General features: G+C 44.4%; 1 protein-coding gene across 2 annotated transcripts in view; it reads left to right on the forward strand.

Annotated features, from left to right (window-relative positions):
- The first annotated feature begins 17533 nt into the window (after positions 1-17533).
- Positions 17534-19159, forward strand: part of LOC117216325 — a 175936-nt gene continuing 174310 nt past the window's right edge. Inside the window, exon 1 of one of the 2 annotated variants that reach the window (XM_033462946.1) lies at positions 17534-17693. In XM_033462946.1, coding sequence (XP_033318837.1) covers positions 17645-17693 — 49 coding nt within the window. In that variant the 5' untranslated portion in view covers positions 17534-17644. The remainder of the gene's footprint in view (positions 17694-19159) is intronic. The other variant, XM_033462947.1, reaches the window with a different exon arrangement.

The following is a 19159-nucleotide window of genomic DNA, read 5'->3' on the forward strand; positions in this document are numbered from 1 at the left end:
ATCCAGTTTCGGCGACGATATTACAACTTTTCCACCTGTTAAATCACCTCCCTTCTCGCAGCCTTCGCTCAAACACATTCATCAAAATCCATCCAGAAGTCTGGCACCCGAAATTTCGAAAAGAGCAACTTTTTGCCAGGCGAATTGGCTCGAGGAGGCGGGTTTCGCGGGCCCGATCCGGCGAACGTGTACGAGCTGGCCGCCGCGGACATTGTAGGGCTTATATGGCGATCCGGCATAAATCAAAGGGCTAATATACTGGCTGGGCCCCGGTAATGCAGCCGCCGCGCGGCGGAGGTCTTTTTATCGGCGGGGTAAGACAATACGCATTTACATACGCGCGAGCGCTGCCGCGCGGCGTGTAGGCCTTCCGCGCCACGCCACGGTCCCGGCCGCGCCACACCACGAGCATATGGCATGGCTTATTGGAGCGGAGGCCGCGCCAGCGCGGCAATTACCGCGCTTCTGACCGCCGTGCCGGCTCCTTCGGCCAAGCATCAAAGTGCCTGTCTCTCTTCTCTCCCTGGCTGCCTCTCCCTCTTTTTTTCTTGCTCCCCCTTGCTTGGTTCCCCTACCGTCGCGAGGGCTGATGGGGAGATTGCTCTTATAGGGGTGAGTCCTCTTTTTGCGAAGATTCTTGTCTCCTGTTTGATTCTTTGTTTCTTTATTTGGTCGCGGGGGTACCAGGGAGTTTGTTTTGGGTCGTTGGCGAAAGGGTGTCCGAGGTTTGAGCAGGTTCGGTGGGATGATGAATTGGCTGACGTTTGATTAAAGTGTGGCGTCGTATTAGAGGGACGACGGTTACTGTACAATGTTTCTGGTATTTGGAATTTATATCGATTATTTAGAACGTTAAACGTAACGCGTTGACTCGACATGCGGTTTAATCGAACCTTCAAATCTTTCCCACGTGTAGCTCGCAAATATATTCGTCTTCTTTATAACGTTGCCATTAATTACATAAAATGCTGCAAAAAAGCTATCCCCGTCATCAAGCAAGCTGCCCATTCACTAAAGGTTCCAGTAAAAATCCCCGGTATCTTTCGTCGTAATTAACCACACCCATATCCCATCTGTGCAGTTGAGAGAGAGTCAGTCGATTAAAAGCCCGACGGGAAGGAGGAAGGGATTCGCGACAGTGCAGGAGATGAGAGGTATATGTCGCAAGAACGCGTCCCATCCGTGAGGGTTAACGAACGTCCCTTCGTGGCAGTATTCGTACATAATGCAGCACGAAAGAGAGAAAGGGAGAAAGAGTATCAGCCGAGGAGTAGAAAAAGGAATTACACGAGGACCGGCGAAGGGGTGAGGCAGAGGGATTCGCGGTCACGGGGACCGTGTGGCTTGACGTAGAAGAATTTAGGAGCGACGGCGAGAGCAAAGGCCCAGTTCGCGAGCGGCCAGGTCCCTTTGAAGTCTAAAAACAATGGCATTGTCTCTTCAGTCTAGCGAAAGGCTGCATCTCCCTCTTTTTCTCTTGCCTCCGCCCGGTTTCTGCTCCTCCGTGTCCTCCTCTTGGCCACTCCAGCCGCGTAAAGCGTTTTAGATGTTTTTTCCGCTCACGGACAGAGGTCCCTCGGGCCGAAAGGCCGCGATCGGTAAGGCCAATCGGACCAATTTACATTTTTCATTTACATCGACCGCAGGACACCGCACGAGAGACTGCGCCCGGGACCGACCAGCTATCCCAGTCACCCTGCCGGGACTTCCATCTGGCCTTGATTGAAGATGCTGACAGGCTTGGAAATAATGCTTCCTGGCGTCCTGACCATTTATTGGGAACTACCGAGCGAAGATTCTTCGGGCTGCAGCTTGTCTCTTATGCCTTCCATGCACGATGTGTTCGGAGTTCGATAAAGACTCCGGGCAGCTCGTGAGATCGTTTGGTGGTTACGTTTCATTTGCTGGTGAAAGATCGCAGATACTTTGGGTTCGACGAGGTTGTAGATACGTTTGACGCGACATTTATTGGTATCGTTGTTTTGTGAAGTATTTTGGACAAGTTCCTAGGAGAAGCAATTACTTTTGCCTTTGAAAAGTTATAGTCGTAGCACGTGTTTCTGTAGTTGTAGTGTTTCTTTTAAATTTATCGATACGAATTTGATGATTCGCTCTTTGTTTGCTGCGTTTCTTCCAACAAAGAATCCGTCGTTCTTCGTCGCTCGGATAGCCAACGAGCGTATTCGGAAGACTTGAAAACCAGAACGACAGAATTCACGGGGCTGGTTTCTGCTGTGGAGCTTGAAAGTTGGCTAGAGGCAAACAATAGAAAGCGAAGGAAGGCATTCGGTGAAATTTGTATGGCACTATTTGCATGGTCCACTAAATTATAGGAAACGGAATCCGTACTCGGCGGGAGCTGCGCGAGCGAACGCGCGCTTCAACTCAGATTGAAGAGGTTGGCTTTCGAGGCAGAAACGTCGGGTCGTTATTTCGTTCCATCGGGCTTCCAGGAGAGAGGAATACAGATTCGGCGTGTGTGTCCGTTTGCGGTGGCCAGCGCAGGCTATTAGGTCTCGTACAAGAGCGTTCTCCTTTTGTCACGACTGGAATTTATTCGTCTCGATTCGGTCCAGGTCCCCTTCTCGTCAAAAAAGAAGCCGACCTGTCCAGCTCCCGAGTTCCAGACGGTACCCTGCCCGCCTTTCTAGCGTCTAGATCCGCCGACGATTTGAAATTCCCGATGCATCGCACGCATCCACCCCCTTCGCTTCTCGATGACCGATGTCACGCGTCCAGGATGCTCTCCTTGGCGCGAAATAATGGCTAATACGGCTGAGAACGGCGAAACAGCCGTGGTTTCTGCGTTAAATATTTATAGAGAAGAATTTTTTGAAATTCTTGAACGGTTGGTCGAGTTTCCGAGCATTGGTTGAAAAAGCGAAGAGGAATTTGAAGTTGGTGTAAAATGAGGCAAGTTGGATCTATCCTTAAGAATGTTTTTCACGTTGTCTTTTCCTTTCTTTATCGCATACTCGTGTAGGACACTCTATGATCATGTGAGTCGTTGATAGCCTCGCACTACAGATGTCATATTTAACAGGAGGAACACTCTCCAGTATGTACGTGTGTGTCGATCGAACGTGTCTCGTCTTATCCTGGTAATGCTTGGTGCCTGTTCTTTGCGATTGAATTCTTTGCTTGTCTTCAAATCATAGAAGCTAAGGATTAATCTATGGAACGAGTTTATATAATAAATTTTGTCATAGTACGATTCAGTTTTGTTCGCATTTCTGCTTCAATATGTTTTACGATGTCAAGTGGATGTTGCACATGGGAAATTGATACAATTTTTGTCGTCAGGTCAGCTAGTTCGCATTTCCAAAGATATTCTTGCGAGAAGAGATCCAAGCTATGACGATCTTTTTGCCTGGAAACGATAGCTTATAGCATAAACTCCTTTTTTCTCTTCTTAGGTTGTAAAATTCTATCAATTCGAAATATTTAAGACAGTCTATCAGATTCTGTGAATAATTACGTTTGAAATTCCTCTAGCCTTAAATGAAATAACCAAGATTTTTCCATCGGTATTTTCTTGACATCCATAAAACTTGTCTGCGTGGTTATTTCAGAATGTTTGAAAATCTGATAAAAATCGAAGTAATTGGTATTCCCGGGACAATCCATGGCACGTCCAGTCACCAAGTTTAATCGCGCATATTCGTTGGATCCGGCCTATAGCGATCCAATTAAGAAAACGCGAGACGTGTGCGCCGGATGCGTTGTCTTCGTCTCACCTCTTAAGGAACCGCAATTATCGAGCACTTGGAGCGGAAGTCAAATTGAGAAGTTTCAACGGCAATGTACGAACGCTTCTGTGCTCGTTTGATTTACGCGTCCGCGTGGTTTCAGGCTGGTTTTAATGAACGCGTCCGCTCCACCGTGTCGTTTATTTTCGCCACCTTGTTATAATCATTCGCCTCGCTTCGACGCCATATGTCGACCGTGAATTTTTGCGAAAATACATAAATCGAAGAAACTGGATTTCAATTATGAGCCAGATCGAGTTTTTAGTTATTTTAGAAGCTACGTAATTAAGAATCTCGCATCGGTGAGTAATTGTAATTGTTTCTGTCGACGATTCGTTTGCGAGGCGCCAGCGTGCAACGATTAACCGACGACGTGTATGGTCCATTTTTAACGAAGGATTAAATTTAATATAATTCAATTTCGGTGGCTCCTTATTGGAGGACGAAGCATTGGACACGTGGGTGGTTGAGAAGTTCTTCGAACGATGAATAATTATTTGTCGAGTTAATGAATAACAATTGCGTGTATTTTCCATATTTCGTTTCTGGATTATGCTCCTTTCCTTTCCATCTCTTCTTATGTCCTTTTCTTCTGCATTAACGGTAAGATCTTCAAACAGTCAATCACCATCGTGAAAAGAATCAATCATCGTAATCGAATCATGACGCCGATGATCATTTTCTCTCCGAAACTGTGATATTCCATAAAAAGAAAAAAAAATTATACTCATCACTCCGAGTCTCGACACCCTAAAGGATCGATCCAGGAATCGCCGATGATTCCCCGAAAGTGTTCTTTGAATCCGGCGAAATCGGGACCTTATCTGATTCCGCGATCGCGTCGTGGTTCGGATTAAAAGTGGAGGGCGCGTAATTAACGAGCGGCGTGGACGGAAGTCGATTTGCGAAATTCCGGCGGTGGAAGGGAGCGAGAGAAGAACTTGGGACCAAGATCGTATGAAATCGATCCGCGTGGCCATGTACACACGTATACGGTATCACGAGAGCATTTATCGGGCGACACCGGGATCCCGTGGACTCTGCGCCGTACTTCTTATTGATCGCCGCAATTAAAAGCGCGCGTCTCATTAATTGCGCCGCTGGCCCTTAATTAGGAATCATCAATTCGTAGACCGGCCACGGTTACGTGCTAGCCACCGTGTGTATGATTAACGAGAGAGACTGTGCCTTTCGGTCCTTTACATACCGACTTGGTGGCGATAAATATCGATATGCCGTGAACGTTCGACGAAATTCTACTTCTCTAAGTCCGATTTTATTTTTCTCTTGGTCTTTTACCCTCTTTAATTCTTTTCGTTAGTTCTTCTTTTCTTCCTCTTTTTCTTCTTATTAATCGTTTACCCTCTCGGTTTGTATGTTTGATTTATTTGGCCAGTTTCTTCTGGCACGTCTCTCGTGCTGAGAAATCAACGACAATTACGACAACGACAACTCTGCGTGAGATCTCGCGTGTTAAATCGAACGATGGAAGTACAGGGTGGCTGGCTCGAACCGTTCTGTTTCGATATTTATAGGAATTTGCACGGTGATCCATTTATTTTGATCGGATCCTGCGCGTTTCGATAATTAAAGGGCGGCGGAGGCGTGGTAGTTTTCTCTTCTTTGATTTGGTTCCCTCTTTTTTCCTGGTCTCTTTGGCCATGTTGATTGGTTGATTGGTTTTTGTCGGAGGCTAAGTTTTAATATCGCATATGGAACCGTATTAATTATCGGTACATGGAAATTAATTAAGTTGGAGCACACAGAGATGCAAATTTGCGTCGCGAATAATTGATAATGGTACTTATAGGTGGTTGGTAAATGAATCGTTCGAGCGGACTGTACATTCCATGCGTCGAACGAAAGACCTCGTTTAAAAGTTAGTTAAAGGGTCGAATATGCACGGAGTTTTTTCTCTCTTTCGTTTCATCTCAACTCGAAGGGAAAGTATAATTAGTATTTAACTATTGCAACGAAGCGAGAACAGTAGCTGTATAGAGACAAACGTTAAGGTACGAAATTTTACTTTTCGATAGATTGCGAGACGTCCGACTAGGAACGGACTCGAACTACTTTCTCGCACTAGAACAAGAAAACGAAAGTATAACGAGGCTTACGGTAACATGGTCAAAGTTAAACCTTTGGTAAATCTTATACGAGTGATTTCGCCGCAATTCGCTCAAAATCATTATTACAATCGCGATTACGATCGAATCGTTAGTCCTAAACGCGGTTGAGTTTGAAGTACCAAACTTGGAACTGTCGAACGATTTCAGAAGTAAAAATTCAAGTTATATCTTTTGTTGAAGCTACGCGAAAGGCTGGTCTCGAACGAAATTCGCAGAATCTCCGCTCCGGAATAACTTCTCTACCGGCAAACAAAATAAACGCGTCTCGCCGAAAGAAATGCTCAAGGATTAAGCCATTCGTCCCCGACGATTGTCTGACGGCCTCGTCCACGTCCACGGCGGTGTAGACTGCGCATCGCGATCGAGGCTTATTCAGAATTTAATCTACGCGAGGTATCTGCGCGTTGGCGACGAGAGAGTCGCGCGAGTCCGCTCGAACGGGCTCGTAGAGACGATCGAATCGGTCACGTCGCTGCTTCCCAGCGGCGCGATGCGTGAGCCACGATGACCTTTGTCCCAAAGCTTTGGCGAAACGCGGCCAGATTGCACGCTCTTTCGTGCTATACCGCCGCTGCACGTGCACGTGTACACCCCCGTTCAGAACTGGTAAAGTTGCAACAGTTCGAGACGATACGTGAATTTATTTCTGCTGGATGGTGTCCGGCCTTGGAAATTAGTTCATCCTTTGTTCTGTATATACAGGGTGTAACGGAACACGTGTGGCCCACTTTGCGCGTTGATCGTGCATCTAAAAACAATGAGAAAAGTTCGTGTAAACGTATGTTCCATCTGTCTTCGTTTATGAAATGTAACGAATCCACTGTGTACGTAACATCTACCGCAACAGGTTGAAGCGTTAAGATTCGGAATAGAAGAAGCTTTTCAACAAAATCGGCAAAAGCAAACATCTATTCAGAGTGTAACCGGATCCGTGACAAGACGTCTACTGGCTTGCCTTGAAATGCGAGGTAACCAAAGCTTCGGACCAAGCAACGTCACTCTGCGTTTCTACGAATTTCGTTCTACAAAATTGAATCGTACAGAATTCTGTTACGAAGGAAATGGATGACAACGATGGACGATGAATGGCATAACGATATATTAACTCTGATCGGAAAACAGGATCGACGAATTTGCGTTGAAAGCGAAATATCCTGCCCTATCTCTTGCAGCTAATTCTCGCAACTTCTTCTACGATACGTTGCCATAAATTCATATGTTTTTTTACCTTGCCTGAGCATAAATTTCTGGTCGATTAATCCTCTCGATGATAATCTAGATTAATCGCCACGTTTCGTGTAAGATCAGCGGGTGTCCCTATACTTATGAACCAGGCTGTACGTGTTTCCGTCTTTTTGCACGTACGGCGTCGATTCAACGCAACGGATCTGTCGACGATGCTCGATGTTCCCATTTCGCGGTGTTGACGGCTTCCTAAAGTCAGTCGAACACGTATTATTAGCCACGTTACGTAAAGACATCTCGCGAGATGCGACCTTTTGCGCGACACGTGCGGCACGAAAGTGCGATTTCGATCTGCGAGAGGCAATAAAGACGCGATCGTAAACCGATTTCGATTGCGTTGATGCCGATGGAATCGGTTCCGTGAAATTGCCTGTCTGTTTGTTCAGTGCGTGGAACGAAGTTGCTTGAAGAGTTATATGGACTAGGTTCGAAGGGCGAGTACGTTCAAGTCGGCGATAGTCGTATAATCTGGAATAAGTTCGATCGAATGGCGATCGTAATATCGTAGTTGCGAAACACCGCGTGCTATTAGGTTCCGTGATCTCCTTCGAAAGATGGTTACGTTTCTATTTCTGGAATATTATTTTTTCCGTAATGAAGAATTCTATGAACTCGGCCGCTTTATTGCTACTTTCCTCTTATTATCATTGCATGACCAAATTATCACACAAGCAGTCCATTCGTTAAACGTTCGTTCAACCTCCTATTCTTCCAAATTGTCGTCAGGCGTCGATTCTGTCGACAACGATCGTGCCATCGTATTCTTCGACGTGAAACAAAATTCTCTAGAAACTAAGAAAAAGCAGCAACAACGCACGCACTACGTAAGCTGCGATCTATTCGTTTTCAGAGTTCGTTGGAGAGATGCAACGGGAATTGATTGACTCGTCGATTGGTAATTCGGCTGGTTCGTAAACGAAATAGAATCAGTCGGGGAAACGAGGATGCGGTGTGTTGTGCGTGCACGGTAATTGGACACGTTCGTCCGCGTAACGTGGAATTCTTGTTGCGTTCGAGGCAGCCGGTTGGCTGATGGTCCCGATGCAGGGGTCATGGTTCAGAGGTCCGATGCGGGTCTTCCGCACACATCCATATTAAGTGGCTCGCTTTTATGCGCGCGGCTGGACACTGAAACGCTCTTAAAACCAGCGGATACAGAGGCTCGATCGCTGTGAAAATATCGCGTTCCTCCGCCACGATTCTTTTACGTAGTATGTTTCACTCTTGGACTCTCTGTATGTTAGATCGGTGCATGTGAAATGTTGTTTTCGCAAATGAAACTTCGTACGTGATTCAATTGAATTTTTCCAGCGATTCCATTTTATTCAAGATTTATAGTATAAACAGTTTGGTATACATTTTGCATTATAAATTTTGAATCTATTAAGAACGAATGTCATTATGGCGGTGGCTTCTGTGAACTTTAATTCGCATTTAGACTTCAGCTGAATCGATAAAAGTTTAATATTTTAAGAAGGAAATATTGTAGAAATCCATTGTATTCTAATACTCTGATACTTGACGCGTATTACGTAGTGCTCGATACTTTCTTCTATCATTGACGTGATAAAATAAAATTACAGAATTTTTTTATACGCCACGTGTGAAATGATGAAAATACCAATAAAAAAAAAGAAGGTGGGAAGAAAGTTACTGTGTAAAAAGTATACTGGGATTGGCGATCTATCGTATCGCGAAAACTTTCGAAGAGCAAAGCTTTGATAGAAATTATTCATCGAGAAATAAGCGGACGAGAGAGCATTACAATCATATGTACGTCTGCAAGTATGATTCGTGATCCAGTGTTCCGTATCCCCGTCCGGGAAAAATGCAGAATAAGCAGAAAGCTCGGGCTTCTCACAGAGGAAACAGAGATCACGTTTCGCCATTTTTCCAGAAGCGAGGAATCTCACGGTGAGCGGTCACTTGGAAAAAAGAAATGCAGTCACGAAGAGAAGAAGAAACTCGACTGTATCCTCACTTAGCTTGCCATATTTAACTCTTTCGCCAGAGATACACATCCGCCCTTTACATCTATAGATTCCTATCGCGGTTTACGTAACATTCATGCACAATACCACAGAATTCATTCCTTGCGTGAATTAAAATTCATTACAAAAATTATCACATCACCTTTTTAATTAGAAAGGTAGTGTGTCAGGAAACAGGATACCGGGCATGACCAGCGTAAACATGGTAATTTCCTCTTTTAACGTAACAGTTACCGAAGAAAAATATGTTACTTAGACACGCTATTAATTTTTATAACATCACATATTCGTATTATTACACGATATCTGCTTCCTCGTCGAAGCAAGGCGGATGCTTCACAACGAGATTGAATCGTAAGAATAATCACGTTTCTCGATGCATCTATTTCTCAAAGGCACTCCCTGAATTCTTCAAAAATGTAAATCGTAATTTACGAAACACTCTACGTAGAAATTACATCTACGAACGTTTTATAAAATCAAACAGTTCGAAAGCACAGAAACTTCTCTACGTTTTCTTCTATCTATTGGGTCGGCATCTAAGCGATTGCGAATTTTGTCAATAACATCTAATGACAAAATCCGCAATCACTTAGTTTCCAGCCCAATAGAACGAAGAGGAAGAAACACGAGCGCATAAATAGGAAGAAATCTTGATATACACACGTATATGTATTATCACATTGAGAATTATATTCTACGTTCGGATTATTTGCAACGCTATCAACAGATTCAACGATATTCTCGTTAGCCGTAATTCAATGTATTGTCTATTTTTAACACAAGTTCCATCGCACCTGATAGTTACTATATAACAATCTTAAAAGCATATACTCTTTTCATAGCATGTACTAAAGATACAGCAAAGATTTATTTTTACTACTCTATCTTAACTACTATGCACAGCTGTTGTATACTTTACCGCATGTATACGCTATATAGTAAAGATTCCTCGATCAAAAGATGATTCCCACGGAAACGTGCCATCCGTAATACAGCAAAGAAAGAAAAGAAGAGGGAGGAAGAGATGGCGACGCGTCTGGCGGCGTCGAAACGGCACAGAAGAAGCCGCGGAGAGATGTGGACGCGGAGGAAGAAAGAACAGCTGGGAGAGGGGAGGCAGGGTCGGCCGGGTCGGAGGGATCGAGAGGGTCATGGGTCACGGGTCGTACGGCATAGCCCTGACCTTCGACCTTATCCCCTTCCAGCTCTTCTCGAGACCCCGTGCAGACCCCTACCAGTCGTACCTAGAACTCGCTTCTACTTCGTGTTCGACTCCGCTTCGGGTCTCGCGGTGTACCCGCGGTGTCGTCTTGCGTTTCTTCCAAAAAATTCCTATCGTTGTTTCTAATCGGTGTGTCCGATGATATCAACTTAAATATAAAAAGAAAAAGAAAAGAAAAAAAAAACGGAGTGCAACAAAGTGACAATAAAAATTTCGTTCCTGTGAAACGTGATTGCAGACCTTGACACAGTTTAGCGAGGATAGCAGTTTAACGACGCGCAAGTTTGGCATCGTTTATGTTTTGGTAGCAGTAGATTAGCGAGTGTGCAAGTGCATCTGGTGCAGACGCATGCAGCGGCGTGCAACGTGGCCTCGTGACACGGTGTAACGACGCATTGATTCGATCTTTACAACGGCCGGCCACGCTGATGGAGCCTGTTGTTCGTGGCGTGTGACCGCGTCCGCTCGGCTACGCGCCTCCGACTGCCTCGCTTCTTTGTGTCACGCGACCTCAGCTCGGCCGGATGGTGAATTGATTTTACTCGTCCACTGTTTCTGGATAGACGAGCGCGTGGAAAGGCAATATGGGAATGTGTTTGATAAGAGTGGGGATTATGTAGATTGATAGGCAGATTGGCGCAATGGAATACGTAATATTGTCTCGATGTGTTTCTTCGCGGTTTGGTGACATTTTATCGCAACTGGTTCGTAGTCAATAAACTACTTTCAAAGGTCGTTCGTAATTTGGATATTTGCGTGTTACGGTTTTGCAACCTGTAATATGTCAAGTTTGACATTTTCCTAGTAAATTATATACCGGTAGGTATACGCGTTTTATACGTTGAATTTTCAATATTCGAAAGAGGTAGAGCTTTTGGAAAAAATAGGTAAATTTTTAATGCATTACATTTTGCATGCGCGACTGTGAAATACCAAGTTCCAACAGTCGATAAATCACGAACAATCGAAAAATCAAATAGCCAAACATCCATAATAAAATTTTGTCATCGCGCTGGCTTCTTTATCGCTCTATTTCGTTGATACGCGCGTGTTACGTAATTCCTATCAGCTGACGAAATATTTCTAATTTCTAACTTACTTTTTCCTCTTATCTCTCACGATTAACGATACAAAAACAAGCGATGCGACTCGTATTCGAGACTCCACGGATTTCTAGCCTTTTTTGTATCGAAAGTTTCGCGCGGTTTGTTATTCGAAACTTGTCGCTTCATTATAAAACGTCGCCGTTAAAAGTCACGAAAATGTTCACGCGTCTGGCTTTCGATTCGATGGATAAATTACCGGTGAAATTGTCGTCCGATGCTCGTCGATGGCGTCTGTTAAACGCATGGACAAATGTCGCTCGTAAATCGGCGTTAGTACCTAGTAACGTTACTCCAGATGCAGTGCTTTCTCTTCGAACGCGAGTGTCGCGCATTACAGTCAACATGATGAATGTAATGACAATAAATTATTCCGGATATCGGCAGTAAAGCCGCTTTATCGCGAGGCAGTACGTAACCCTCGCGTCCATTAAGAAAGAAATCGACTTTGCTGGCCAGAAAATCGTTTCTTCTCCGAGCCTTTGTCCAGACAAATTGCCGTATCTCCAGATAACGGCGTTACATGTCTTTTCAACTTTGCGCAAAAATTCTTTCTTCCGAGTTTCAACTCGAAAGATTCTAATCGATAACAAAATCGATTTCGTATGCTTAGGCAATGAAATCTCTAAGTAGCGAAATAAGAAGAATTTAAGTTGATCATATTCCTGCTAAAAGTTACAGTCAAATTTCTCTTCTCACTCTGGTAGAAAGAAATAGAATCTCCGTTTTGAAAGTTTTCTGTATCAAGAAAATTGAAGTTTTAACGTACGCGCGAAAATTATTCGCAAGATAATCGCCATCGTACTTGGACGTTTCCGCTGTTTGAATTTTAAATCGCGGACACATTATCTCAGCGGCACTCTCGCTTTCTATCGTTATCGATAATCTTCGCGTGGAACCGCGGAACGTGTCGCTACGAATCTGTATCGGATGTTGCAAATGTAATCGACGCTTAGAGAGCGGATTACATGTTTAATTACAGACGCAAGCGGCGATATCGCGTAATCGTAAATAAAACGAGACTGATGGATAATCAAGCAGTCCATTCAGGGGTATGATTAATACTGTTATCTGTCGAGTAGCGTGTCGGTCGTTTTGCCGGCTTTATAAACCGATCTTAGATAAACGCTGGTTGCACATCGAAAGAGCTTCATTATTGTGTCGTGGCTGGATAATCTGTTGGCCGGTTGCTTCTCGTTTCGCCACTAGAAAGAATTTCGCTTCGATTCTTCGTGCAATTACCTGCTTCTTCCTGTTTCGCTAACGCATCAACCTCTGTGATTAACGACACGGTTTAAAGCGCGAGTGGGACGAACACGAGGAAAAATCGGCCGAACCGAGTGTTACGATCGGTATTCCGATGATTTTTACCCGAGGCCCAAACCCTTTCCATTAAGTCTCCTTTCACGAAGGATGCTTCGCTGCCGGGCAAGTTAAATTCTTAAAAAAGAGTAATTGCGTCCTTGGCCCTTGATTTATTCTGTTACCGTTGTTCTGCTCCGGCTCGTTTGCTATTTCTACGAGCAGCGTTGCACTTAAACGTTATCGACATTACCGAGGACGCTTCTTACACAAGTGGAATGGAAATTTTGTTCGTTCCTTTCATTGCGGTATGTGGAATGTTGACGAATGTTTCGCAATTCCCTATATTTGTTACGGCCACGCGTAGAAAGCTTGCTTAATCGGAATAACCGTAGGACGACAAGTGGAACACCAAATTCTGGCACTGCTTCGATTGTCATTTCCATACGTTTTTCGTTATCTATTCCAAATCTCCATAATTAATTTTATTTCCTTCGTCTCGACAACTCTATTAAATTCGTAAACTTTTTACACGGAGAACGAGATTTTATAGGCTTCTCAGATTACGATCGCAGTGCTTCGGTACCCCCATCCAGTTCCTCGATATAGTCTCGAGTAATTACCTCCATAAACACAGAAACCTTAGCCAATAAAAATAAGAGGCAATCCAACCATAGCCATAACAAAATTCTATTTTTTTTTTCTTCTTCTTCTTCTTCTTCTTCTAAAGTCTCCGTCGTCCATTTCATCGTCAATATCGCAAATCTGTCTAACTACGGAAAGTCAACGTATATCGAGGAACAAATAGACGAGAGATGGTCGTGGAGTGAATCGCCGCGTTGATCACGAGCACAGACTATGTTTATACGCGTGTTCGTGAGCGCGTAGGTGCGTAGGTATATCGTAGATTACGCGTGGCGCACGAACGACCTCGGTGCACGGTTCGTTAGCAAGGATCGCCCTCCTCTTCTACCTCGGCGACGTTGACCCGACGTGGGCGCGGGCCACGCGTCGCTAATGACGAGCAATCAGCCGCGAACTCGATGCAAATCCGGCGTCCAAAGGGCAGTCGGAGAAAGTGATTAGAGGATTGGCTCGTTGCGTTGCCTGGAGCCTGTTCTTTTCCAGAATGTTGAGATCGTCGAGGAGATCGTATAGGAACGTCGAGTTAGCAATAGAGAAGTTGATTTTACGCCATCGAGGATGACATTTAAGTAAGGATCGCGCGTAAAGGAAGGAGAGCCCGTATTTAATCTGTCGGATTTTTTAGCGTTATTTTTTCAAACTTCAATAGCTTGGAAAAGTACGGTGAGCTCCACTTGGAAATTCTAATATGGCTTAGAAGAAAAGCAATTTCGTACAAGGCTACGTGGTTGCGGAACTTTAGTGCGAATAGCTGATTCGTCACACGTGGCGTTATTTTTATCGTCTGCGTTAAAAGAAAAATATGGGTCGGTCGCTGGGGGAAATAATTCTATAGTAATCGTTGGTACTTCCCAGAGACTGAACGATTCTCCTGAACGATCCGTTTTGCTCCTAAATCGTAATTCTCGAAAAGCAAGGTATAAAGATGAAATGAAAATTCCAGAAGCAACTTTCTCGAGCTATTTTCAACGCCAACCTGTCAGAACCGAGCTCGATGCTTGGCGAAAATTGCACGTAATACGCGAGTGACGAAGAAAGTCGGTGTGCTCCGATCGAGAGGAAGTTGGAATCGCCTCACCTTCGTAGGTTCTGGTTTTATCTTCGCCGGCCCCTACCAACGCCGCCTCCTGAACCTCCACCACCTTCTCCGAGGTCCGCCCACAACGCGTGCTCCTTCGTTCCCTTCGCTCCATCCCCGCGAACTCCCACGCCACGTGCTCGTTCTTCTCGCTGATCTGCTCCTTTTGGTCCACCAGGAAGCCTCGGATCCACCATCCATCACGCGCAACTATCGCGACTAACGAGTCCGCTCTTCATTCACGACCTCCGGTGCAAAACGGGCTCGCCACGGGTTCAAGGGTCGTGTTTCATTTGGCGAACGATTATGGGCTACTTCGACCAACGAGCGAGCGAACGAGCCTCGTTTTCCAGTAACAATGCCTGTAAATAATGAGACCGTTCCGTGGAAACTGTTAATGGGATTCTTGAATGGTGTTTGGAGGTTCGTGTTAACCCTTCGGCAGTGTAATAAAGTGACGAAGAATTCAGGAAGTAATTATCTCTTTATCTTCGAGATACTGCTAACGGGTTAAATACTGTAAAACCACTGTTAGACGTTATTGAGAGGAATGGCGAAATTTAGAGATTAGTTTTAGAAGTTTTAGTAAGTCGAGCACGTCACCCTTGAGTTTATAGTGTGCTACCTATTCGATGTCTTGATTCAACTGTACTTTAATCGGGAATCGAAAAAAGCGTCTAAAATTTCTAACAGTCTGATCGACGTAAGAAACAGGATAAAAACTTGAAACAACCAGAACCAGGACTGGTATCCGTAGACTTGGAACATCAACCTCTTTTTCTTCGATTCCAATTACCGCAATTATAGCACTTGAGTCACGCTTCGACGCGAATTGATTTACCCTAGAATTCTACGACTCGTTGTTGCACAACCTACAAAAACGGCAAAGTTCACGTATTTTTTCCCCTCTATCCCTCCCTCCCTCTCTCTCTCTCTCTCTCTCTCTCTCTCTCTCTCTCTCTCTCTGTCATACTTGTCGACAGAAAGGAAGGTTGTCTCGGTAGCAACGTTATTTTGCATGACTTCTTTCTTTCGGAATTCCTTAGTTTTTCACGCTGTAGATTGTTACGTTACGCCTATAGTAACTGTATAGGCTCGTGAGTCATAGTTTAAAGGATAAAGAATGATCGGCGCAGCGGTGGTGCGATTTATTTCTTCATGGTCAAGCGGAATAGAGAAATGCGCGAACAGTTTGTTTCACGCTTCGGCCAGTTCGCCCGGTGAAGTCGGAATGCTGGGCGAACAGGACATTTTTTATGAGCAGAATACATCGAGGAACGTTCGAAACGCGCTTTCTACTTTCTAAAGCTTCCTAGTATTTCGATTTTATGGAACGAGTTATCCGGTTTCATTGCTGTTAGTTAGGATGAAAATAAAAATGTATCCGAGATAAAATAAACAATTGTAGCCGAGAGCTACGAGCATCTCGTCGTATCTTTTCGCGTCCATTTTATCACTTTAATGAAATCGATCGAAACGTTTTATCGTCTATTATTGTATCATTCGACCGTAGTCGAATTAAGTCAATTAACCACGGCAACATTCCAATTTATTTCTTTATTCGTTGAAACCGCAAGAAATATCAAATCATCCGAAACCACGTCAAACAATCTTCCATATACGTTGGATCCGCGCTCATAAAACAAATCACCCATCACTACGGAACATTATCGATACCTAGCAGCACTTCCACAAAATCGCCCTCGAATATCTCCAATTTCGTTCCATCGACTGGCTCCGTTTCGCAAACACGTTCCGCGCGTTTAGCGCAGGAAAACGGCTGCCACCGTTTACCGCGAAAGAGTCGCCCCGACTTAAAATACCGAGCAATTCCCAATCGAATTGCCTGCGGATAGCGATGGGAGCGAGTTCCATGTGAATTCACGAAGCATAGCTGCGATCTATACGGGTTTCGTTCGTTTTCCTAGCTTGCCAATCTATCGATAATCTACTATATTATTTTATTTATATTTCATTTAATTTAGTTTGATCTACTGTAACGTTATTTTGCTTCGGTCAGTCTGCCATAGCATTCTGCGGTTCGTCAATTTATTATCTTAAGATTCTACTACACGCTCCTGCAACTCCTCGGCTCACGTTCTTTCGAAAATATTTCCGAAAAATTCCAATCTGCTTGAAAGTTTCATTTCGTTGGCCAAAAATGTTGCGATCGAATTCGAAGCTACTTGACGCGCACTTATTCCCATCGCTGGCGATCGATTCGAGCTGGTCGCGGATCATTCTAGCAAACCGCACGATTCCAGAAAACATCTAATCCAGCGGATAGGAGGTGGCATTACGGCGTGTTGCGCTAACGCGAAAAACAGTAGCCCCGTTCTGCATGCGGGGAAGGATCGGCACGCCTCGTCTGCGAGGCGAGTGCAGGCCGCCAGTCTGCAAAAGCGGACTATCGACCAGGATCGCGCGAAATAGTACGGTTACGACGTGTTTTATGATCCGCGGGTAAGTGCGCGTTCCTTTCTAGCGGCAAAGTGGCAAAACCATCGTGATAAAGGAACGCAGCCATAGGAAACGCCGCAGATGCTGAAAGCATCGGGTTCTACGTGCAAAAGGGAAATCCGCGTTCGCGTTTTTTCCTAAGCCTCTTTGAGTCTTTTTGTCGAGCCTGTTTGACCGCGCCTTCGTCTTTCAAGGTTGTTTCGTTGTACTGCAAAATGGTAATCCGTGCTGTAACCAGCGAATATTGGGTTTACATGTTGCGAAGAGCGGCTGGTATTTATGGCAAGATTTTTTGTTTCGAGATGATTAGGTGATCGAACGTCGTTTCTAGACGATTATTGAAAGGCCCAGTAGTGCGTATGGTTTGAGACTGTACTTTGTGCAGTGTCGTTGATTGGCATATGATACGCGTGTTGTTCGTATTTTGTGGGAGAAATTTGATTTTGGTAGCAAAGTTTGGGGATGTCGTAAGTTTCAGCGAAGATAATCGATTTCAGGAAAATCACGTAGCTGTGCTTTGGAACTGTCAGCAAACTGACATAGATTTGAGAAAAGTGTTAATTAAAACCGACCAAATCGAGCTAAATTTTTTGTATTAACGAAAAACACGGTTTAATACTTCTTGTGAGGATATATCAGTGTTCTTGTGGTCGTAACTTTAAAAAACACCTTCGATAAATTAATGTTACTAAAATACTGTTGTAAAGATCTGCCAAAATGTTTAGCCTCGACTGGGGCTTTCACTTCATTCCAGAAGAATATGGAGGTAAGAAAAAGTGCTTTAATAAGAAGAGTTATCAATTTGCCAGTTGACAAAATTCTGGACCCTTATTAACGCCCCCTACACCGTACAATCATCGATAAATCAAGCGCGGCAAGAATTTCTCAATGAAAATAAAAATCCTTAACGAAGAAATTCAAGGATCCAATTCCGCCTGAGCCATCAACGACCCTAACGCTTAATATCATTAATAAATCTTCGCATTCATATAACAATCCAAAAATAAAGAAGTTTCGCCAACTTCCACGAAACGCAGCCTAAAAAGGCACGACGTTCCCCTACGTTATTAATAAATTGTTGTACGCGAAGCGACGTAAAATTTGTCTTCGAAAACCCTGGAGAAACTTCGCGAACCTAAATGAAACGTAAACTAAAAAAGGAACGAAATTTCTCTCCTACGGATCAGTGTTATTAATAAATTTTTTGCACGCAGGCCGGTACCAAATTTGTCTTCGCAAAAAGGGGTATACTTCGCAAGCACGAAGTACAGTCCTTAATCCCGGCGAGGCCTTAGTCGCGAATTTATGACTTAATATATCGGTATTCCGACGAGCCCCGACGTTGAAACACCAAGAAAACGAGTAATCGCGCAATTTCACTGTCGTGGTGCTCGCACGAAGCCACCCCATGCTGGGCGTCCGCTGAAGCGACCGGCTTCCAATCCGCTGGAGCGCGTGGACCGAGAAAAAAGTCACGGTCGGAAGTATGGAAAGCTCGGTAGCAGGTGCCCCGCTGCGAGGTTTTCTCATTTTCAACGTTTTGACGTGGCTCGACGTACCGGTCTACCAACGTGGAATAATACATACCGCTGACCAAAGACCAATTAAATCGATCCGTAACGACAGCTCGTTTCTGTTAGGTTATCGCACTGATTTAATTAACGATTCGTCGATAGCTGCGCGTGTAAACGTTGTAAATTGTCCGATCATCATTGTTTCTATTTGGTTTCCTCTCATTTGCATTCGTGTTGCAGGTTGCTTTGCATTATTTCCTCGCGAGTGATTAATCGTTTTAATACTCGCGTATCTTATTAAAAACGAGCGCTTGTATTCTCTGGATTTTCGAGTCTTTGAAATTTCGAATCTTTGGATTTTTCTGGATCTCCGTTTTCTTCTCTTTCTCTCGCCTGACCTGATATTCCGCAACGAAAAATATCTTTCTGCCGCTACTGATCGTTAGAAATCGCATTTCTTCTATCGATTCATCGACGCGCTTGCAATCAAAAGAGTATCTGCTCGACCAGGGAAGTTGTATTAGTTAACCTTGTCAGATAGGTAGGTAGCTACCTTCTAGCTGGTCGTGCATGCTAAGTAGCTACTTCGTGGGTGGTGCTCCCGACTACCACCTACAGTTGCAGTCGCGGAGCACGTGGTATTCGTCGATCGATCGATCGATACGCGTTCCATCCCCGAGTGATTGGAATTGCTACCCCCTCTAGCGTGCTTCAGCTC

This window comes from Bombus bifarius, unplaced genomic scaffold (genome assembly GCF_011952205.1).
Source record: "Bombus bifarius isolate JDL3187 unplaced genomic scaffold, Bbif_JDL3187 scf7180000010271, whole genome shotgun sequence".
NCBI classification, from domain to species: Eukaryota; Metazoa; Arthropoda; class Insecta; order Hymenoptera; family Apidae; genus Bombus; species Bombus bifarius.